This window comes from Oryctolagus cuniculus, chromosome 12 (genome assembly GCF_964237555.1).
Source record: "Oryctolagus cuniculus chromosome 12, mOryCun1.1, whole genome shotgun sequence".
NCBI lineage: Eukaryota > Metazoa > Chordata > Mammalia > Lagomorpha > Leporidae > Oryctolagus > Oryctolagus cuniculus.
This window is the reverse complement of record NC_091443.1, coordinates 101,361,799-101,385,635: the sequence shown is the minus strand read 5'-3', so window position 1 is coordinate 101,385,635 and position 23,837 is coordinate 101,361,799. Positions and strand designations below refer to the sequence as shown.

Below are 23,837 nucleotides of genomic sequence, written 5' to 3'. Positions count from 1 at the left end.
TTGCTGCCTAAAACCTTATTTGCATGAAACCAAGCGACTTCAGAAAGCAAGAACTGGGACAGAGGTAAGTTTTATTCCTGATCAGGATAACAGGTGACACAATGACCTGTGCTCCCCAAGACTGTCCCCCCCTCGTGAGCAGTCTCTCCCAGAGGGGCCGGAGGAGGCGGCCAGCCTCCCTCAACAGTCTGTGGTGCAAAGCTCCCTTCTACTGAGAGATCCCTAAAGGTGTCTTCCCCTTGGAATCATCCATATTTATCTGGGTGCTTTGGAGATTTCTGGCCCACTCTCAGAGCCTTTCCAAACACACAGGGCAGAGGAAAGAGAAAGGTGCTCTTCCTGTTTTGCAATTTCGTGTGATAAGTATTTATTGGTTTTCTTTCATTCTTGTTTTAAACATCTTTACCACACCTAGAAATGTTTACTTAAATAAACTGCTCACAGAAACCCTAAGCAACACGGGGTGACCTGGCTCTGAGCCTGTAAGAATTCAGTCCCTCTCTTCTGTGTCCCAAGCTGAGGTCTCCCTCGGAGGGGCAGCGGGTGGCCGGTGGTTAGGCCAGAGCGCAGCTGAGCCCAGGGTGGAGGAGGTCAGGCTCCACAGTGTCCCGCTTGCCTCTCCAAACAGCAAAAGCTCTGTGGAAACAAGGCCAGGCCCCAGCTAGGAGCCGACTCATGTACTTACAGACATCAGGCCCCCAACAAGGTCATTGGCATGGGGGTCGTCATCCTTAGCACCGAACTGGGGAGAATATAATTCAGTGGTTCTCAGGATTTCCAACACACGGTCCAAGGCTTCTGTCACAGGCATGGGACTGCTTTCCTGGGCAGCATTGATAATATTGATCACCTGCGTATGGAGAGAAACGCTGGCGTTCAGCCCTGAAAACAATGGGAGGAAGCGAGCAAGTGCTTAACTGGGCCCACTGCGCTAACTCAAGACTGGTTCTGGTGTCCCCGCCTCACATCCTCTCGGGGAGGCAGCCACAGGGAGGAGAGCAGTGCAGGTGCTGCGGATCCCTGCTCCTTCTTCCCGGGGGAAACAGGGGCCTGCTGCTCCTGGGAGGCCAGCCCCAAGCCGCTTCACCTTGGTGATGGGCGCCTCGATCGTCATGGAATGTATGCGGGCCATGGAGGAATGGCGTCTCTGGCTGGACACTGCGGAGAAAAGGATGCAGAAGTTGGGGAGCGGCAGCCGCCGAGCACTGTGGCCTCCCCCCCTCCCAGGCCACAGCTGTCGCAGCACCAGCACCCCGTGAGTGCTGAGCTTCCGCCCCATGCCCGCGAGCCAGGGATTCCGGCGTAACCACCTCTGCTCTCCGCGGTGGAGGATGCACACACACACCCCAGGGCCTGAACATCTGACGTCACAGGCCAGAGAGAAAACAGGAAACAATTCAGCCAGCCAAGGCCAAACAGCTAGCCCCTTTCTGTGTCTCTAACAATAAGGCTTTGCAATTCTTCTGCCTCCTGCTCTCCAGGAGCGACAATGGTCAGGAAGACAATGCCACACAAGCTCTTTGTTTCCTGCAGGACAGCTGTAATGACAGCAGCTCACTGTAACACAGGAGTTTCTGGTTCCATGTTTCAAGGCACCCACTGGTGCTTTCCATGTGAGGCTCAATCTGCGATGAGGCAAACGCTCTCGCTGAGGCAGGCAGTGGCCAGAAGGCACCGCGGTTTGATAACCGCCTGTTGTTCCTGGCAACAGGGGTTCCTCTGGGGCGGGAGGAGCCAGACGATGCACAGAACAGAGCAGTCCCTCAGAGTCCTCCAGAGGGCTCAGGCTGTCCCCATACCCATGTGTCAGCTTCATTTTACCAGTGAGGCCCAAGGACAGGCACTGTCCAATTCAGGGGCCTCAAATCAGTAACATTTAAATCTAATTTTGGTGACCAGCATGTGGCTGCCAACTTTCCGTTTTACCCAAGCAGGTCATTAAATCAGAATTAAAAGCCAATGTCTACCACTATCATAAAAGGATTTGTCCTCATTTTAAAATATAATAACTGGCAAATATTTAAACAAATCAAACAATACAGATCTACTGTGTAACATGGTGACTGCAGTTAATAGCAATGTATTTGGGAAACTGGTAAGACAGTGGATTTTAAGTATTCTCACCATAAGAAATGATAAGGCAATAAAGTGATGCATTTGCTAATTTGCTCTATTTAGCTATTCTACAATGTATATATATTTTAAAACATCATGTATATGATAAAGACATAATTTTGCCAAATAACTGAATTATAAATATCAAACAGTATAAGCGCAATAAGCTAAGAAAAAGAAAGCCCAAAGAAATGTACAAATGTACTCATCTACTCCTACAGTCAATAAGTTTATCAAAGCTACTGTGTACAAGGTCAATATGTAAAAACAAATTGTATTTCTATATACTATTAAGCAATTGAAAATGCAAATGAAAAACACCATTACAATAGCCCCCAAAACCATCATTAGCCAAGAATAAATCGGATGAACTATCTGTAAGATTTCTATGATGAAATACAAGACACTGCTGAGAGAAAACAAAGACCTAAGTCAATGGAGACATAATTTTACCCAAACTGAGCTACAGATTCCAGGTACTAAGTCTAGGCGGGAGGGAGGGTGAGGGAAGGGTGTGTGTGTGTGTGTGTGTGAGTGTGTGTGTGAACGGGCTAATTCTGAGTGTTCCTGGAAATGCAAAGGACCTGCATAACCAAGACACTGAAGAACAGCTGCCCCCACCAGACAGTTGGACTCTCTGTAGGACTACAGTAATCGGTCGTGATACTGGGCGTGAACAGAGAAGTGAGACAGAACAGAATCCAGACACATCACGTGTCCAATCTCCTGATTTACAGTAACAGTACTACTACAAAAGGTGATTTTCTAATATGGTGGCTGATCATGTCTACCCTCACCAGATATAAATAATTCAAAATGGATTAGAGACCTAAAGTGAAAGATCAATCAACAAATTTCTAGAATAAATCACTGTGAATATCTTCATAGCTTTGGGATAGAGAAACACACAGACACACAGACACACACACACAGACACACACGATTTATTTATTTATTTGAAAGTCAGAGTTGCAGAGAAAGAGACAAAGAGAGGTCTTCCATCCGCTGGTTCATTCCCCAGATGGCTGCAATGGCCAGGGCTGAGCCAGGCTGAAGTCAGTAACTCCATCTAGATCTCCGAGGTGCGCACAAGAGCCCAAACACTTGGGCCATTTTCTGCTGCTTTCCCCAGGCTGTTAGCTGTGGGCTGGATCAAAGTGGAGCAGACAGGACAAGAACCAGTAGCCACATGGGATGTTGGTGTTGCAGGTGGTGGCTTTACCCGCAACACTGTAACGCCAGCCCTGAGACAGATTTCTCAAACAGGATGCAAAAAGCCCCAGCCGTAATAGCACTGATAAAATGAACTTCACTAGAGACCCAGGGGCCTGTGTTGAGGATTAGTGGGTTAAGCCGCCACCTGTAACAACAGCATCCCATGTGGGCACTGAGTCATGCCCAGCTGCTCCACTTCCAATCCAGCTCGCTGTTCAATGTGCCTGGGAAGCCGTGGAAGACGGCCCAAGTGCTTGGGTCCCTGCACCCACGTGGGAGACCCACATGGAGCTCCAAGCTCCCAACTTCAGTGGGTCCCGGCCCAGGTCACTGTGGCTATCTGGGGAAAAAACCAGAAGATGGAAAATCTCTCTCTCTCTCTCTTTCTGTAACTTTGTCTTTCAAACAAATAAATTTTTAAAAAAGAAAATCCAGCACCTCTGTTCATCAGAAGACACAATTAAGAGAGCAAACAGCAAATCACAGACTAAGAAAATATATCTGTGATACAATACATACAAGGTTATTTCTTTTTTTTTTTTTTTTTTGACAGGCAGAGTGGACAGTGAGAGAGAGAGACAGAGAGAGGAAGGTCTTCCTTTTGCCGTTGGTTCACCCTCCAATGGCCGCCGCTGCAGCCGGCGCACCGTGCTGATCCGATGGCAGGAGCCAGGAGCCAGGTGCTTTTCCTGGTCTCCCATGGGGTGCAGGTCCCAAGCACCTGGGCCATCCTCCACTGCACTCCCTGGCCACAGCAGAGAGCTGGCCTGGAAGAGGGGCAACCGGGACAGAATCCGGCGCCCTGACCGGGACTAGAACCCGGTGTGCCGGCGCCACAAGGTGGAGGATTAGCCTATTGAGCCACGGCGCCGGCTACAAGGTTATTTCTAAAAGTTTATAGAACATAAAGTTTATTTTGGTATAAATATTGAGTTCCATGTATATAAGGGGTTTCCAGAAATCTCATGGAAATGTACCTTATGAAAAAACAATGCATGGATTTACACAATTTTTTGTACCAAAATAAAGTTATCTTTAATTCCATTTGTATATGAGCTTTCTGAAGTACTTTCATGTATCCAATAGATGATCTTATCTAGAACACACAAGGAATCCAGGGACGGGCATTTGGCCTCGCGGTTAAGAGGCCCACACTCCATACTGCAGTACTGGGCTTCACAGCTGGCTCCACTCCTGACTCTTTTCTGAATAGTGGGACTTGAAGGAACAGGTGTTCGGTGAGTGATGAAGACACCACCTGGGACATGAATATCCTGTCACTGAGTGCCTGGGTTAGAGCCCTGGCTCCACCCTGATTCCACCTTCTTGCTAATGTGCACCCTGGGAGGGGGCAGCAGGTGATGGAACACTGGGTCCCTGCCACCCATGTGCGAGACTCATTGAATTCCCAGCCCCTGGTTTTGGTCTGGTCCAGCCCCAGTTGTTGCAGGCAATTGGGGAACAAGATCTATCTCTTTACCTTTCAAAACAGAAAAACAAAAAACGACTTGCACAAAAACGCTGTACCGTATAAAAACAGGACAGCGCCTTGCGAAGCTGTGACTTTCCAATCATGATGACCAGCTCTGTATCCTTCCCTATTCCCTCTGGGCCAAAAACATACACAGCCAGCAATAACATTTGCCTCCACACTTTCTATACACAATGTTCTTTTTTTTTTTAATTTATTTATTTCTTTGAAAGGTAGAGTTACAGAGAGAAGGAAAGAGAGAGAGAGAGAGCGAGAGAGAGAGCTGGTTCACTTCTCAAATGACCACACTATTCAGGGTGGGCCAGGTTGAACTCTATCTGAGTCTCCCATGTGGGTGGCTGGGCCACTTCTGCTGCTCTCCCAGGCACATTAGCAGGGAGCTGGATTGGAAGTGGAGCAGCCAGGACTCAAACCGGCACCTGCTCCGCCACAGTGCCGGCCCTTATATATAATTTTGATTAGTTTAAACACACTAGGTCACTCAGCTCATGCATGTATACAATCTCTAATATATTTCAATTAGAACTTAACCATGGTTACTGTCCTATATATAGGCCACTTATAAAGACTTAAACTGAGCAATAAATACACCATGGATGGTAATTCTGAAGTAAGTATTATATCTTCGAAATATTCACGGAATTGGAAGCTTGGCCTCCACGGGTTAAAGAGCAGCTGCTTAATAAGAGTCTTCCATCACCCCAAATAACCCCCCCTCCCCAGGAGGTGCGTTCCCATGGAAACTGCACCCCACCCCATGGAGTGCACCATTAAGAATTGCCAACGCACAGTTCCTACCACTACAGCAGTCACCCTGACATGTGCTGTCAAAGCTCAGAAAATCGGTGGCAGCACACACAGGACACTTTTTCTGGCTTCAGCCCTAGCTGGCAGCCATTGTAAGCATCTGGGGGAGTGGACCAACAGATGGGAGCTCTCTATAGCTTAATTAAACAAGAGAATTCCTACAAATCAACAAGAAAAAATGCATTTATAAAAATAGACAAAAGACTTGGACAGCCCACTGGAAAGCTCAGAATGGAGGCCGCTGGCAGGAGCAGGGAACAGGGGAAACAGCACCCCAGGCCCTGAGGGCCCTTCTCTCTCCGGCCCGGAAAGACCAGGCAGGTGCGCTGCGGCGGGCCGGCCTCCTCTGCCTGCGTTGAGATGATCACGTTTCTTCTTGTCCGGGGCACTCACCTTCACTTGTGCGAGAAGCAATAGCTCTGACGTCCAGGGAGCCTTTCCTCCTGTCTTTGTGCTTGCCTGTCTGGGTATCTGTGGGAACAGTGAGATTATAAATCACCTCACCAAAGAGATTCTAGCAACATATTAGGGAAGGTTCTCAATTTAAAAAAAATTTCAGAATTAGAATGCAATTTAAGGTTTCACAACACTCAACAGTGCACGAAGAGCCTGCACCCAGGTCCCGGGGTGGCAGTCGCCAAGGTCCCATGGTGCCCTCACTAACCCGGCCTTTGCAGGCTACAGGCAACAATCGCAGAGCCACGGCATCTACTAACAAGGGCAGAGTTCTCCTACCTAAGTGAGTAAAATGGGGTGGGAAATTCCGAACCCCAGACATCCTTGCCCCAAGGAAAAAAAGCTTTTGTTTATCTTCTCCACAACATGAGCTCTAAAACGTCCCAGGAACACTTCTCTTTAATGGGGGTGGGGGGTGGAGGGGAGGAACCATTTGAGTGCACTTCAGGGACAGCTGACCTTGTTCCTGCCGACCCCTCTGTCTGCGAAGGGCACTGCTGCCCTCCTGGGCTCAAACAGGGTGCTACCACTGACTCCTGTATACCCCCGAGCCCCACACCAGTCACCGGCGGTGGCTGGGTGAACTTCCTCATGGTTCCCTCTGTGCACCTGCTGGCTGCCACACTTCATGTCCCATCTCACAGACAAGGAAATGGGGAGGCGACTTGCAGCTGATCGCGAGGTGCGGTGGACGTTCCAGCCCCAGGTTTCCCACCCTGGAGGCAGCTTCTCTGTGCCTCATCTTGGTTTCCTCACTTGGAACCCGTGCCTCCCCTGTTCTGAGAGGACCCCCAGGGCAGGCCGCTAGTGCTCCTCTGCACCCTGGAGGGGCTTCTCCACTTGCTGCACATTGGCAGTGCACCTGCTGCTGCTAACTTTGAGGCCATGCTGCAGTTCCTACCTGACTCCACCGTGGCAATGGACATGACCAAGCCCTCTTTGCACACCCTCCTGTTCACAGGCCTGTGCTCCTGGGAGACTGATACCTGCCAGGATGTCCTCCTGGTCCTCCCCCTCCCCCTCCCCCTGCAGTGGTTCCAAAGGTTCTGTCCTTGGCTCTGCTCTTCTCCCAGATCCCGCTCCCTCCTACAGCTGCAGATGCCTGGGCAGCCATCTTACCCCAGACCTCTCCTGTGCCCCAGACCTGACTGCTCACATCTTACCCAACTGCCGTACCCACCCCATCCCCCTTCTCGGATGCTCCTCCGGCACTGCCAATCAGCTCCTTATCCAGAATGAACTCACGTGTCCCCAGGTCTGCCTGAATCCCAGGTCACAGACAGCAGCCACCTTTCTGCACAGGTGGAGACAAACCGCCCCGTCCTCCCCTGCCCACTGCTCAGCCTGACTCACAGGTCCCATCTGCCTTCTCGGCACCGCTGTCGCCCATTCCCGCTCTGCCTTGTCATAGCTCAGGCACGTGCTATCCTCTGGGTCGTAACATCCTCCCCACTGGTCCCACAGTCCCCAACCTTGCTCCCTCCACCCATCCTCCACAGGCAGCTAAGTGGTCCTTCCAAAGCAAAACCCTGACCAAATCACTCTCCCAGTTCGGACACTGCCGGGGCCCATCAGTCTTTAGGACAAGATCCCAGCCCTGCAGGGCCGCATCCAGAGCTGTGTGAGACCTGGACCCCTCTGGTCAGCCCCTGTGAAGGATGTATGATGTGACGGCTCACAAACCTCTGTGCCTAGGTGGCAATGTCCCTCTCTCATGTGCCTGGGCCTTCAGCACTGGGTAACCCGCAGCCCCAGCCTGGATGCAGTCGAGACATCCTAAGCTGTGGGAAGCCTTCCCTTCCTGTCCAACCCTGCCGCAGTGCTGGCCGTAGTCTGGGCCACCATCTTCCTTGCCAACTGGGAGTGAGTTGAGGGCCAGGACCAGTGCTGGGCTGAGCGTGAAACAGATGTTCAGTAACTATAAGCCAGCTCTACTCTGCACACCCCTGTGCACGGACCAAAGCACCGTGACGTCCAGCCACCCTGACTCTGCAGCTCCCCCGGGCAAAGTGCTGAACGTCTCAGGGATAGAGAAAAACGTCTGAGCACTCAAGGCCACGCAAGCCTGCCAGCCACAGCTTGCCTTCCATGCGTGTGCTGTGTCTGGAACGGCCTGGACACCGTGCCCTCTCCTCACTCCGTCAGCCCGAGGTCTCCTCCTTTCGGAGCTGTGTGATTCACGCCCACACAGCTGCCTGGTAAGACCTGGCTCGGACTTCTCCTGCTCCCATCCAGGAACAGACACTGCCTGGCCACTTAGCCCGTGCCAGGCCCTACGGCAGCCATCGAGGATGTGAGGGGGGAAGGGATGGTCAAGGTGGGTGTATTAAGAGTGGCAGGAGTAACCGTGAGGACAGGGGAGTGCAGGGGCAGTGGCACAGTCCCCTCTGGGGTGGGGGCAGAGAGGCAAAGGATGAGCTGTGTTGTGCAGCCGCAGCCAAGAGGGGCAAGAGGGGGAGGTCAGCTGTGTGGAGTGGAGCAGCAGCTGCGTGGATGGGGGAGCAGGCAGCAGTGGGGTGCGTGCTGAGGGTGGCTGTGGAGAGAACAGAGGCAGACTGCACAGGCTGGATCTCCCTGAGCACTCCCGTCACTGATCTCGTCTAGACACCCGTCCCCAGCTCCAACAGCCCCTGGGGATCACTGCTCCCCGAGTCCCTGGAGCACACCACAGGTGATGCATCACAAGTCTGCTCTTGTCGGGTGCAGACTCAATCCTCTGCCTGCTCTCAGAAGCCATCCACAGGGGCATGGTGGGAGAGTGAGGGGGTGAGGCGCACATCCCAGTGAATCCCCAGCTCCTGAGGGAGCACTGAGCCCAGAACCTCACACTGAGCAAGTGCTCACCACACAGACGGCTGCGGTGAGGGGCCTGGCAGCAGAGAGACCACCACCCAGGCCTCCATGACCAGGTGTGCCCCCAGCACACCCTGCGACCTCGTGTCTCTGCTGTTTCCTGTTCTGTAAAATGGATCTTTCAACTCTGCCAACCTGTTCAGGGGAGAAAACCTAGCAGCACTGCTAGCCCAGCCGGGCCAGTGCAAGGAACCCTGGCGAAGCAGCGGGGGCACTGGAGCACACCACAGTGCTCAGGCGAACCTTGGACTGGAGGGAGCAGCTCTGCATGGGAGAAGTGGAGGCCCAGGCGCTTCACAAGGTGTGCCCCCAACTCACTGCTGCGGCTGCAGCAGGCTGTCAGGCCCTCGCCACTGCCCAGCCTTGTGGAGTGCACCTGGGCCCCTCCCCACTGCCAGATGCACAGCCTGCTGTCACAGCCCCAGGCTGCAGCACTGAGCCTGCGACCCCGCTCCTCCTGAGAAAGCGCACCACCTCCAGGTGCAGGCTCGTCTCCAGCAATGATCCGACCCAGGCCGCCCACGCAAAGACCTGCAAGACTACTGGGGCTGGGCGCCCTCCATACCTTTTTTTTTTTTTTTTAAAGATTTATTTATTTACTTGAAAGTCAGAGTTACACAGAGAGAAAAGTCTTCCATCCACTGGTTCACTCCCCAAATGGCTGCAACGGCCAGAGCTGGGCCAATCCAAAGCCAGGAGCCAGGAGCTTCTTCCAGGTCTCCCACATGGGTGCAGGGGCCCAAGGACTTGGGCCATCTTCAACTGCTTTCCCAGGCCATAGCAGAGAGCTGGATCGGAAGTGGAGCAGCCAGGACATGAACCTGCGCCTATATGGGATGCTGGCACTATAGGTGGCAGCTTTACCCAGTGCTGCACAGAGCCGGCCCCTCCTCTATACCTCCTAAACCAGCCTTTTTTTTTGACAGGCAGAGTGGACAGTGAGAGAGAGAGAGAGACAGAGAGAAAGGTCTTCCTTTTCTGTTGGTTCACCCCTCAACGGCCGCTGAGGCTGGCACACCGCGCTGATCCGAAGCCAGGAGCCAGGTGCTTCTCCTGGTCTTCCATGCAGGTGCAGGGCCCAAGCACTAGGGCCATCCTCCTGCACTCCCAGGCCACAGCAGAGAGCTGGACAGGAAGAGGAGCAACCGGGACAGAATCCAGCGCCCTGACCGGGACTAGAACCTGGTGTGCCGGTGCCGCAGGCAGAGGATTAGCCTAGTGAGCCGCGGCGCCGGCCAAAACCAGCCTTTCTTGACTGCCGCCTAAATGCCCTCAGGAGACGTCTCCCCTGCTTCACTCATCTCCAAAGAACTGGGCACCATCGGATGCACGAACTTCACCTGCCCCTGCCGAATGTGGCTTCTCGAGCAGAGACACACAAAGCCCAACACTGTGCCCGGCCTGGGCCTGGGGTCAGTGAGTGAACCCCACACGCTGCCAGCTTCCACTCCAGCTGCTCCTCCTGCCTCACTTCCTTTCTCAGGAGAGCTGGCCCAGGGCCCAGAGTTCGGGACATCTCCAAATGCCACTACACATCTCCACTGGAATGTTCCAGGCACCTGAGATGTGATAAATTCACACCTGGACTCACTATCCTCTCCTTGTTCTTGAACAGGATCTTACCTGCACTGACATTTTAGTGTCACCCAGTGGCCAAGCTGGAAAGCTGGCGTGGCCCTCGAGGCTCACCTGTCTACCCTCACAGGTCCCCGAGTCCTGCTGGACTCAGTCCCTCTCCGGTCTCTTTGCCTTCAGTCTTGCTTTCCAGGCTATCACCATGATGCCCAGGGCCTGACCTTTCTCACTTCCTTGTTCCCATAAGTCTCCAGGTGTTTCTCCAGGTGTGAATCCACACTGGCCTGCCCCAGCCCCACCTGTCTCCTTACCCCTTGCATGTGGCTTCTCCCACCATGTCCTCAGGCTGACCCCTACTTCTCATGCAGATACCAGATCAACCCTCATCACTGTAGGAAGCACCCCTGCACCGCAGGGCAAGCACAGAGCACACAAGTGGTCCCACCTTCTATCACAGAATGAACTCCGTGTTCATTTCTGCACCTAGAGCCATGCTCAGGGCCTGGCATGGAACAGGTTAAGGTTTACAGCCTGGACTGTCATCACCACCATTTGGTGTCTTCAGTGAGACATCACCTGAAAATGAGCCATGGGCCCGGGGAAGGGGCTGGGCCACAGGCTGGGCAGCACTGCTCCTGGACGCCCAGACCCAGAGCCTCCTTTCCCTCGGCTGGGGAACTCCAAGGCCTCTCACCGCACAAGGGGGACTGGAAACTCTTGATCCATACCCAGGCAGCAGTGGAGTCCCAGGTGACCAGGCCCAGCCAAACGAGTCTGCTCGGGAGTGAGTGAGGCAAGAAAGCAAGGGTGTGAAGAAGCCATTCTGCCCAGGGGAGTGGCACCAGCACCCTGTCTCTAGGCTTCAGCAGGGCCAGAGGTGCTCAGAGCTCAGTGGGGGACAGCAGTGGCCCTCAACCACGCAGCTCCTATGGGACACACAGGGCAGTGGGCACAGATGCCCAGCTTCCCCCGGTTCCTTCCCCCTTTCCAGAACTATCCATTGTTGTCCAACCTGTAAGCTGCCTTATTCCTTTCTAATCAACTCCTTTCCTGCCTAAGAGTTGGTCCTGCCCTCCATGGTTGCCCATGAAGCTGGTTACGCTGCTACGGCAGGTGGCTCACCTGGTGTGTCTGACTCCTGAGTGGGCACTGGTCAGGTAAGATGGCCACATCACCTGGCACAAGTGTGGTTTTGGAGGTTCTTATCCCACCTAACATTGCCTATGACTGCCAGGGCCTCTGCTGCCACCCACTCTCAGCTCTGTCATTTCCTGGCTGCCCAACTCTGGGCTGTCACTTAACTCTTCTGAGTCTCCGTTTCTTCTCCTGTGGTAAAGGAGTGTTCATGACAGTCGTGCCAGGGGAGGTATTTAGCCTAGTTGTTAAGACACCCTCATCCCCTATCAGAGTGCCTGGTTTTGAGTCCTGATTCTGGCTCCTGACTCCAACTCCATGCACATCCAGACCCTGGCGGGCAGCAGTGACGGCTGAAGTAATTGTGGGAAACCTGGTTCTCAGCTCCAGCTTTGGCCTTGCCCAGTCCTCATCAACGTGGGCAACTGGGGCGTGAACCAGGAGACGACAGCTCTGCCTGTTCCTTCCTCTCAAATGAATGAATAGATAAGTTCATTTCAGTGTAATAATTTTGAAGTCCAAGCACACGAGAGGGTCTTCGGAAAGGTCATAGGAAATCTGTATTATGTAAAGACCATGCATGGATTTCGAAACTTTTTTGCACCAACAAATTTATCCTTTTATTATGGTTTTTCACAAATATTCTCAAGGCCCCTCATATAGCTTCTTTCTTGCTTAAAGCTCAATTCACAGGCTTAAGCTCACCAATTAGAGTGCCATCTCTCTGCATCACAAGTAAAATAAAATAATTAAAAAAAAAAAAAAGCCAAGTCTATTTCACATGGGTATTATGAAGAATTTTTTAAAAAAAGAGCCCCCAACAAGTCACAGTAGAAATAGGACCCTTGGGGCCAGCATGGTGGTGCAGCTGGTTGAGGTACCATCTGCAGTGCTGGTATCCCATATGGGCTCAAGTTCAAGTCCCAGCAACTCCACTTTTGCTCCAGCTCCCTGCTAATGCACGGGGTAAACCAGTGGAGGACGGCCTAAGTGCTTGGGCCCTTGCCACCTGTGGGAGATCCAAAAAACGCTCCTGGCTCCTGGCTTTGGCCTGGCCCAGCCCTGGTCATTGTGGCCATTTGGGGCGTGAATCAGTGGATGGAAGATCTCTTCCTGTACTCCCCCCTCCACTCCCCCACAGTAACTGCCTTTCAAATAAATAAATTAAAAAAAAAAACAATAGGACCCTTGCCATACCAGGCCTACATCTGCTGCCTCTACCCTGAGTCTCCCACGCTCTGTCATTTGGCTCCTGCCCTCAGCATCATCCAGCAGCTGCGCCCCCACAGGTCACAGATGAGCTCCTGCTGCAGATGCGTCTCCATCTACCTCTGCTCCAACTCCCCTCACTCCTACCTCCAGCGCTCCAGGCTGCCCGCTCTTCCCCGCCCTCCCTGACCTTCTCGGAAGGCAGCTGGGCTCCCCTCCCCCCTTTTCCTCTTTCTTCTCTTCCGTGGAAACCTCAGACTCCACTCCCTACATCTGCATTACTCGCTAAGGCTCTGCTGGCCAGAGACACTGGCATCTCCAGCCCATCTCTCTGCAGAACACAGGCGCCGGCGCCCAGCAGGTACCCAGAGAAATCCGTGGAATGGCGGAACAGAGGAGAGTCCTCCTGGCCCTCACAGGCACAACCTTCCCCACGCAGCTCCCCCACCCCCAGCTCATAAACCCCCTCCCCAGCACTCTCTCACTGTGCCCTCTCTGGTCCACACCATCATCACAGCTGGCCTCTCCTTTCTCTTCCTACTGTCACCACCTTATTTCCCCCCAGCACTGTTCCCTTGATCAGGTAAAAGCATCTGTTGAGATAAAGACATGGAGAGGGACAGAAGGTGGCCCAGGACGGGTAAGAGACAGACAAGTGGGGCAAGTTAGGGGCCACACCACTGTCCTGTAGGCTGCTGGTGACGACTGACAGCACGGACAATGAGTTCCAAGCTCCAGCGCCCGGTCTGACACCTAACCCTCGGCCTCAGAAGCACACATCAGCTCGTAAAAGCAGACTCTCCTCCACGCGTGTCACATGAGCTCACGCCTTGAATGGACTGTCTCCCCACAGGCAGAGGCTCACCCTGGGGTGCAGGCAAAACACCCACAAGTGCCTGAGCCTTTGATGACGCCCCTAGGAGTCAGGGCGAGGAAACCATGGCCCTGTCGCTACGCCAGGCAGGCCTGGCTGGCACAGTAAGGATCTGCTGGGTTTTCTTCCCAAAGCTTAAATGAGCCCCGAGAAGGAGTGTGGGGTGCCATACCTGCATGAGTGTCCGACTGAACACACTCAGGTATTTTCTCAGCCTAAAAACGAATTCGACAAGACTTTAGTTCTGGTTGTCTGAAGTCTCGTGGGGGTGCCTGGGGTCCCAGGGCTCTCCTCACGTACCTTATTGTTGCCATTGCACATTCTGATAATGGACACATAGTGTCTAATTTTTCTGTAAGTAGAAAAAAAAGGCATTAATTCGCTCCCGGCTCTCCACTTTGATGGATATGTAGTTACACTTTCATTATGAAAAAGAGCACCCGCTTTGACGATACCACTCTTATCCTTTGTGGCCCAGGCCACCAGCAAGTGAACAAGAGTTTGCAAACATCTTCTAGGGGCTCTGTAGGAAAGAAGTGACTTCAGTGAAAACAACCAACTTCTTCCCAAGTACCATAACGGACGGTAAGAATGTGCGTGCCTTTTAAAATGCACTGCATGCTAGGCAATGTTCTGATTTTCCCGACCCTTTATATCAACACTCTCCTTCAAGTTCCAATAAGCCATCTACTCCTGGTTCCCTGTTTCAGATACAAGCCTAAAACAAGGCTCTGAAGCCACTGACTGTTCATTTATTCATTGTTCTTTTTTTTCACTTTTTATCCCTTGATAACTAAATTCCTATAAACTCATCACAAGAAATTTGGAAAGGATCAGAACAGAGAGTCCACAGAGACTGTGTCCCCGAGGCACTGCCAGTTGGCAGGAAAGCCTGGTGACACACTGGGGGAGCTATGTGGCCAGCTCTGCCATGCACCAACAGCTGGGGACTGGCCACAGCACCGACCTCAGGGCTGCAGTTAGGACTAAATGAAGTGACAGCCAACCGATGGTGGGGGCCTGGCCAGAGGGAGGGCTCAGAGAAAAGCAGTGGTACCCCGAGGACCAACCACAGCTCCTGCGACTGCTCCTCCTCCCTTTCCCATGGCTGGGATCACACACGAGGTCTGATCTGCACTGTGCCTTCTGCACTTAACTCTGCTCATTTACTTTTCTGTCATCAGCATCTCTAATGGCTGCATATTTTGCTGTCAGGTTTCTACAATTCATATTTGTAATTTTCCACTTTCCTCATTCTCCAACACAGGGTCTGAGGCAAATCATCTAAAATTTTTAGGATCCTGATAGCTTAAACTGACTTCCAATTTATAGTCAACATCTGTTTAAGAATTTTCATAATTGTTAGTATTTAAGGTATTTTTACCTAAGTTGAAAGAAATAATGCGCAGACTACCAAAGTAGATAATCATCTTCTAAATGCCAAGGCCAGCATATGCTGTGGTTTGGGTATTAGTTTGGGTGTCCCCCAAACCATATGTTATGGTTTGGTCCTCCAAGCCTCACATTGATGGTTAACTGTTTTTTAACAGTTAATGGATTAAGGGTAGAGATTTGATCCAGTTGTGGCATCGGAAAGTGGGCCCTTTGGGAAGTGGTTGGAATAGGCTAAGTTGCTGGGGTGCAGGCCCCAAGATCAAATCACTGAGGCTTTATAAAGAAAAGCCATGTGGTCAGAGGACCAGTGCACTTCCTAGTTCACACGTGGTTCTTCTACACACGTTCCACCACCCACCACCTTTACCACAACCAGACCAATGAGCTGCCCAATCTTGGACTGTGAACATCCAAAATTGTGAGCTGAGATAAAATCTTCCTTCTTAAGTAAGTAGCTCCTCTCAGGCATCTATTTTGACAAAAAGCTGACATAGCATCCTTATCATGCAGCTTCATAAAGGGGCAGTCTGATTTAAACACAGAGACTCCAGTCCCTTGTGTATACACGCAGCTTAAAGAAACCCATCTTGACGTTGGAGGCCCTGGGCTGTTGGTGGAGGAAGTCACCAAGGACAAACTACCTGGAGGGTTATCCCGTGGTGACATGTGACATTATTGTGAGCCTGGCTCGTCACATTCTGCAGGCAGTTCTTATGAATTCAGAGCAAATTCTGCAGTGACCCAAAACACGAGATGCTGATCAGAGTAACTTTTTTTCACTTACCCTCCCTGTCCAATAACAGGTATTATCTTCACATTTTGTTGTATATTATCTCCATTTTTCTTTTTGGCATAGTAAATTCCTTGCCACTCCTATAAATGGAATGCAAGCATAATTACATTTTGTGTTCAAAACATAAACCTAAGAACATCTTCTGCTCCAGTTCTGACTCATTTACCATTGATAAAGTAATCAGAGTTTAAAAAAAAAAAAATGACCCCTGACCCAAACTCAGTTTCAGGCAATCTGCTAATTCTTTTTTTTTTTTTTTTTTTTTGACAGGCAGAGTGGACAGTGAGAGACAGAGAGAAGGGTCTTCCTTTTCTGTTGGTTCACCCCTCAACGGCTGCTGCAGCTGGCACACCGCGCTGATCCGAAGCCAGGAGCTAGGTGCTTCTCCTGGTCTCCCATGGAGGTGCAGGGCCCAAGCACTTGGGCCATCCTCCACTGCACTCCCAGGCCACAGCAGAGAGCTGGCTTGGAAGAGGAGCATCCGGAACAGAATCCAGTGCCCTAACCGGGACTAGAACCCAGGGTGCTGGCACTACAGGCGGAGGATTAGCCTAGTGAGCCGCGGTGTCGGCCTCTGCTAATTCTTAACCTCCAAAGGCCATCCCTCCTGGATTGCTGATAAAAAATCAGGTCGTCACCCTGGAGTAGTCACGTGTCTTCAGGGGGTCCTGGCCCACAAGGATGGGGACTCCCTCACTCAACGCACAACACACAGGCTCCTCCTCTCTAACTCCCACCTGCTGCAGAGGGGGAGGGGCCTGGCGTCTGTCCTGCATGTGGGAGGGCAGGGATCTCAGGACTGGGCTGAGGAAGGGGCCGCCGAGCGGCCAGTACCACGGTGGGGGGCTGCCACCAGCTCCTCAGTCCCAGCAGCTGGAGGCCCCTGTGAGTGGGCAGGGGTTTTGGTAGCCCTGCAGGTCAGGTGGGGAGGATGAGGTAACAACCAGGACAGGGCTCCAGAACAAAGAGGCAAGACCTCGAAACCCGGGGCTGCCACTGTGCCAGCTGGTCATGCTATCACAACCGTAACAAATGCATCTAACCTTCTCTTCCTTTCACACCTGAACTAACAAAAACCACTCATCTCGTGACTTAGTCTGTTGGCCTAAGAAGTCCAGGATCCACTGTCTTCCCTCTGACTCGCAGCTATAGTGTCTCATTTTTGTTTTAAGATCTAAAGGGCAGTTTTCAGAGACACAGACAGAGTGAGAGTGAGAGTGAAAGTGAGAGCGAGAGCCATCTTCCATCTGCTGGTTTATTCCCCAAATGGCTGCAACAGCCAGAGCTGGGCCAAGGCAAAGCCAGAAGCCAGGCACTCCATCCGGGTCTCCCACATGGGTGGCAGGGGCCCAAGCACTTGGGCCACCTTCTGCTGCTTTCCCATGTACATTAGCAGGGAGCTGGCTCAGCAGGGGAGCAGGTGGGACACGAACAGTGCTCTGATGTGGGATGTGCGCACGACACCAGCTCCCCACACCTCCTCCTTTAAAAGTCATCCTGCTGGCTTGCAAATTAGGAAGCAGCGTATTTGAGGCCACAGAGTTTACCATCCTCCAGGTGGCCACTACTAAAACATACGGTCTGCTTGCATCAGCTCTCATCGCTGGTGTATTGCCTGTCCAGCGTCAAGCAGCCTGGGCCTAATTCTGCACGGGAACATCCTGATCAGATAGGACGCAGGGATTCTTGAAGGAGGGAACTGTGCAGAACACGAGACTCATCATAAAAGGTCTCTATTCGTCCAAGCATTCACCAAGGTCCTTAACCTACAGAAACCCCTAAAGCCCGCTCGGAACACTGAAACCCTATGGTTCCACAGCCTTCTTGACTCCCAGAATCCTTCGGCGGAGCACCGGGGTGGCCTTGGTAGCTCATCTGAAGTATGCTGACACAAGGCCTATTCTGGATCTCCTATGCTTGGGGCATGCAACTTGTATGCACATGCCAATGGTAAGATCACATCTTTATAGATGTATCTGGATCAAACCGAAGCCAGGACTCTGTGCGAGGCAGAGCGTGATCCCTGAAGCTTCCTGATGCAACTCCAAGGACACTGGAGCCCAAAACGACTGCACCAAAGGACAGTCAGAGGACCCGGCTCAACGCTTAGCTCACACAAGGTGGAAGGAGACCCAGGCTCAGGGGAGAGGACCTCAGGCCATACAGAGGCCTGTGCCCAACCCAGCAAGGGATCGCAGACTGCCTTCCACCCCACAGCCACCTCCCACCACAGCCGGCGCCTTAGGGGCTGTGCAGACTGCCTGAGGGCTACTTCTGGAGTTCACTGTCAAGAAAAATGTGGGAAACCGATTGTGGAGAGGCTTGGAAAACTCCATGAATACACTGAAAACCACTGACAGTGTACCTGAAATGGGTGAATCCTAAGTACAGGAAACCCAGCTCAACAGTGTTACACACACACACACACACACACACACACACACACGAGACCAGTCTAACTAATCAGTCCACACTTGAGACAACATTTTCAGGATTCTCCCCTTCTTCTTCTTTTTTTTTTTTTATTTAACTTTTATTTGATGAATATAAATTTCCAAAGTACAACTTATGGATTACAATGGCTTCTCCCCCAATAACTTCCCTCCCACCCGCAACCCTCCCCTTTCCCGCTCTCTCTCCCCTTCCATTCACATCAAGATTCATTTTCAATTCTCTTTATATACAGAATATCAGTTTAGTATATATTAAGTAAAGATTTCAACAGTTTGCACCCACATAGAAACACAAAGTGTAAAAATACTGTTTGAGTACTAGTTATAGCATTAAATCACAATGCATAGCACATTAAGGACAGAGATCCTACATGAGGAGTAAGTGCACAGTGACTCCTGTTGTTGACTTAACAAATTGATACTCTTGTGTATGGCATCAGTAATCACCCTAGGCTCTTGTCATGAGTTGCCAAGGCTATGGAAGCCTTTTGAGTTCACTGACTCTGATCATATTTAGACAAGGTCATAGTCAAAGTGGAAGTTCTCTCCTCCCTTCAGAGAAAGGTACCTCCTTCTTTGATGACCTGTTCTTTCCACTGGGATCTCACTCGTGGAGATCTTTCATTTAGGTCATTTTTTTTTTCCAGAGTGTCTTGGCTTTCCATGCCTGAAATACTCTCATGGGCTTTTTAGCTGGATCCGAATGCCTTAAGGGCTGATTCTGAGGCCAGAGTGCTGTTTAGGACATCCACCATTCTATGAGTCTGCTGTGTATCCCGCTTCCCATGTTGGATTGTTCTCTCCCTTTTTTATTCTATAGGTTAGCATTTTCAGACACTAGTCTTGCTTATGTGATCCCTTTGACTCTTAGTCCTATCATTATGATCAACTGTGCTCTAGCCCCTTCTGAACAGACTTGGGAGGCTGCAGAACCCGGGCCAACATGTAACCAGCAGCCAAAGCTCCACAGCCCCCCTGTGGAAGGGACAAGTGGGCAGTGACTTGCCATGGGCAAGAGGCTTGTCTTTAAATCCAGTTGCCAACAGAAGCAAAAAAATTTACTTATCATATGTCATAGTTACTTATCAGAAAGACATATTTACTTCTCATAAATACCATGAATTTTGGATCCTGAAAATAATAGTGAAAGCACTACCTTTAGAATGTTGTTATAAAGATGAAGTTGGATAGCGCACACAAGTTTTAAGCCAAGTGCAGGCCTGTGGCACGCATTCCTAAATGGCCTGTCTCAGCAACGGGCGCCTTCGCACAGGCCTCTCTGCAGCCCCAGCTCCCCTCAGGGCCATACCAGCCTCACACCCAGCTGGGCTCCTCCAGTTAGTGATGCAGCCCCTCTTGGCACCCATTGTCTTAAGAATTAAATCATCGTCGCCCAGCTGTCCTCTCCCGAGGGCCAGCACAGGGCTTGCACATGGTAAACAACCAAGGAACACTTGGGGCTTTTGTTTACTGAACGAAAAAGGGAGGCGAAGGTCAACTACAGAATCCTGGTGGCTGGGCTAAGGGACCTGAGCTCTCCACCGAGGCAGCAACTGGACACAATGATCTGGTGAGACCAATCACACAACAGCATAGGGTGATTTAGGAGGTGAAAGATCCTAATGAGGACGAGACCTGACCAGGTTCAGCCACTGTTAAGTCCAGAGCATCTGAAGCAGGCCCTGAACAAAGGCCCAGGGAGTGGACACGCAAAGGCTGCAGGTTAACAGCTACAGGGCTTGGTGACGGGTTTGGTGGAGGAGACGGAAGGGCAGGGAGGGGCAGGCATTTGCTTGAACAGTTAAGCTACTGACTAGGATGCCTGGGTCTCACACTGGAAGGCCTGGGCTTGATTCCCAGCTCCAAATCCTAATTCCAGCTTCTCTCCAAAGCAGAACCTGGGGGACAGCAGTGATGGCTCAGGTAGTTGGGTTCCTGCCACCCATGCAGAAGACCTGGATTGAATTCCCAGCTCCTAGCTTTGGCCCCTCAACCACTGCAAGTATTTGAGGAATGAACCAGTGATAGGGGTTCTCTCCCTCACTCTCCCTTCCCTCCCTCGCTCTGTGTGTGTGTGTGTGTGTGTGTGTGTCACTCCCTCTCAATCTCTCAAATAAATAAATAAATAAATACAAACACAATAAAAGCAACCAGGAGAATGGTCCACAGGCAGAGACAGCAGGAACTGGAGAAATGACTGGGATTGTAGGGAGGGATGGAAAGAGAGAGAGACAGAGAGAAAGATTTTCTGTCTGCTGGTTCATTCCCTAAATGGCACAATTGCTGGGGCTGGGCCAGGCTGAACCCAGGAGGCTGGAACTCCATCTGCGTCTCCCATGTGGCTGTTGCTGCTTTGCCAGGCACATTAGCAGGGAGCTGGATCTGAGTCTCAGGTGGCAGCTTTAGCCACTGTGTCACAGCACTGGCAGCGCTGGCCCCAAGAGAAGTGAATTTCAAGGAGACCACAGGATGCTGAACCAGACCTTTGGAAAAAAGGCTGAGGTTAAACTCAGGGAGACGGGGCCACTGCCAGCAACACTTGCATCTCATATGGGGGCTGGTGTGCATCCCGGCTGCTCCACTTCCTATCCAGCTCTCTGCTGTGGCCTGGGAAAGCAGTGGAGGATGGCCCAAGTCCTTGGGCCCCTGCATCCACAGGGAAGACCTGGATGAAGCTCATGGCTTCTGGCTTCGGCCTGGCCCAGCCATGGCCATTGCAGCCATTTGGGGAGTGAACCAGTGGTTGGAAAACCTCTTTCTTTCTCTAATTCTGCCTTTAAAATAAATAAAAAATAAATCTTTGGGGAAAAACAAAAACAAAACCCAGGGAGGTGTGAGACACCCACACAGGGCAGGAGAGATAGCTCAGAAACATAGACGCTCTCTGAGGGAGAACAGCACGGGCCAAAGCCAGAGTCCTGGTAAATCTGGGAGGAAACGGGGAGAAGCAGAGCGGGACGAGGCGGAGCCGGTGAGGAGGAAACAGCAACAGAGGAGCCAAGGAAAACGAAGGATCTGAAGAGCGCCAGGGCTCTGCAGCCGCACACGGACGCCGCGGGCTGGCCTCTGAGCAGTCGGTGCTCATCAGCACCCACCATCCGCCAGAGCGAGAGTACGCACTCCCCGAAGGAGAAAACGCAAGACCTGGGAGGGAAGAGAGCGCACAGCATGGGTTCTAAAGCCATGACGAAGGAGTCAGGGGAAGGAGGAAGAAAGAGAAGAGTCAAGGAGGACCACGTGGAGGCTGAAAATCAAGGTAGCTCGACTCTAGCCTGAAGAGAAGCCACTGGCTGAGGCGGGTCTGCAGCGCTCTGTGCTGGAACGTCATCAGAATTTCTCCTCCAGCAGCTCCAAGCGGACGCTCAGCGCCCCCAGCCTGGCCACCTGCCTGGCCATGCTGCTCCCAGGGGATGTCTGACCACTGGCCCACCGCTCCACGAGGCCAGCCAACTCCCCAGCGAGACTGGAAGAGAAAGGCTACACACTTTCACCTCAAGAACTGTGGCGGTGAGCTTCCTGTTCTTCGCTCACAATAATTACTGGTTTTAGCAAACAGTTCTCCCACCGTTCACATCTGAGCAAGCCCAAGAAGGCTGACAGCAATCACAGACGCCCCTCCCCTGGAGCCACCTGTCCTCCTCAGGGATGGTGACAAGGCACGCCCCAAGGAAAGCATCACCGCCCACGGTGCGTGAGGGGCAGCCTGGTCCACCCCCCACTGAACCTCACCCCAACCACTGGCTACCCAGGGCCAGGGTGTGCCATGCGAGCCAGCAGTGGAGAGGCTGCTGTGGTCTGGGAGGACCAGGCCTCTGGAGGCCCTTCTGAGGACGCCCAGCGAGGGCGCCCACGGTGTTACCCATGCAGCGCACGCGGCGCCCCCACTGGGGCCTCCACAGATAGGCAGAACAGGTCGCCTATCTGTCAAATAATCAGACGAACAGTGCCAACTTCAGAAAGTAAACAGCAGCCCAGCAGAAAGGATGGAGAACGAGCGAGAGCAGCAGACCCCTTCGCACTGCACCCTAAGGGAAGACATTAGCACCACAAGATGCTGCCACGGCCACAGGCAGAGGGGAGCTGCCTTCCTCCCGCCTGCACCGTCTGCGCCATGACCATGTGACTATGTGGCTATGTGACCATGTGACTTCGCACATTACTGTGGGATGATTCCTTCTGTCGACTTCCAATCCTGCAGGATGAGCTCTGCAAGGCGAGCATTTTTGTTTTGCTCTTCTTTCCACACCAGAATCCAGCACAGTGCCTGGCACCCGGCTCCATGACCAGCCCTGAGAAGTGCTGGGCTCAGTGTGCTCTGTGAACGTGTGGCCTCCTTGGTACCCTTCACCCCGAATCATCCGCCAACACACATCATTCACAGGGTCAATGGGGAGACAGATCAGCTTACTCACTCTGACGAAGACAGAGACAATGGCTTTAAGCGCCAGTTCAACTTACTCTGCTCACTGGCTCAGTTTCCCTATCTGCAGAGTAGGGACGATAGCACCCACAGGTCCCTGAGCTATGGCACAGGCAGGGCTCCATAAGCACGAAGCCGCCTTCCCCCTTCCTCGCGTGAGTGTGTGAAGACACTGACCTCTTACTTACCTTGCCTATCCTGATGCACGAGTTTATAGTATCCAGCAAGTCGGCCTTTTTTTCATTTATAGGCACTTCTGCTAACTCCTTCCCTATTAATTCACCTGACTGATAGCCCATTGTTGTTTCAAATGCAGGATTTGCATACTGGAGGGAGACAAAAGAAAAAAAAAATCAAGTGAATTAAAAGACATTTTGAAAAGAAGACGATAAAGAGTCTTCAACATACACCCGCATGTTTTCTACCCAGAAAGCTCAGGAGCATGGACTTGCCCCAGTGGCTGTAAGGGCCCAAGAGCACAGATACAGGATTCCAGAGCTTTCTGCTGTGTTCTCCAGAGACCCACCCCCACTTCGACAAGTTTGCCTGGGGTAAACCAAGGGCTGCTTAAGAGGGCTATTTAGATAATGGGGCATATAATAAAACGCCAGACCAGGAAGGCACGTCCTGTGACAGGTGCCGCCTCCACTCTCTGCCCCTCCAGACACTGTCTGATCTCCACAAGTCACTGAACCCCTTCCAGGCTCAGTCTGCTCCTCTGACAGTGGGGAGGAGCAGTCATCTGCCTCTCTCACAGGAATCAAGTGTGCGAAACGCACACGCAGGCTATGAACCCGGGAGCGTTACGAAAGAAAGGCACCGCGGTTGAGTTTCCAAGAGGGCTGCAGACAAGGAGAAAACACAAAGCACAGCGGAGCAGCCCCTGCTGACGCAGCATCCACCAAGGGCCATGGTCCTTGCTAGGCACTACAGTAAGTGACACACACACACACACACACACACAGGCTCACACCCCCACAGATACACACATATACTCTCTCACACACACACACACAGACTCACACCCCCACAGATACACACATATA

The 23,837-nt window shown here is 52.0% G+C and overlaps 1 protein-coding gene across 4 annotated transcripts in view; it reads right to left on the bottom strand.

The window, feature by feature from the left end:
- PDE8A (phosphodiesterase 8A) overlaps nt 1-23,837 on the bottom strand; it is a 150,455-nt gene that overhangs the window by 20,572 nt on the left and 106,046 nt on the right. For all 4 annotated transcript variants that reach the window (XM_002721497.5, XM_070054563.1, XM_051834236.2 and 1 more), the window contains exons 8-14: nt 22,980-23,117; nt 15,910-15,998; nt 14,031-14,082; nt 13,903-13,945; nt 6,023-6,100; nt 1,088-1,158; nt 686-850 (exon numbers count right to left, since the gene is read on the bottom strand). In XM_002721497.5, coding sequence (XP_002721543.1) covers nt 686-850; nt 1,088-1,158; nt 6,023-6,100; nt 13,903-13,945; nt 14,031-14,082; nt 15,910-15,998; nt 22,980-23,117 — 636 coding nt within the window. The remainder of the gene's footprint in view (nt 1-685; nt 851-1,087; nt 1,159-6,022; nt 6,101-13,902; nt 13,946-14,030; nt 14,083-15,909; nt 15,999-22,979; nt 23,118-23,837) is intronic.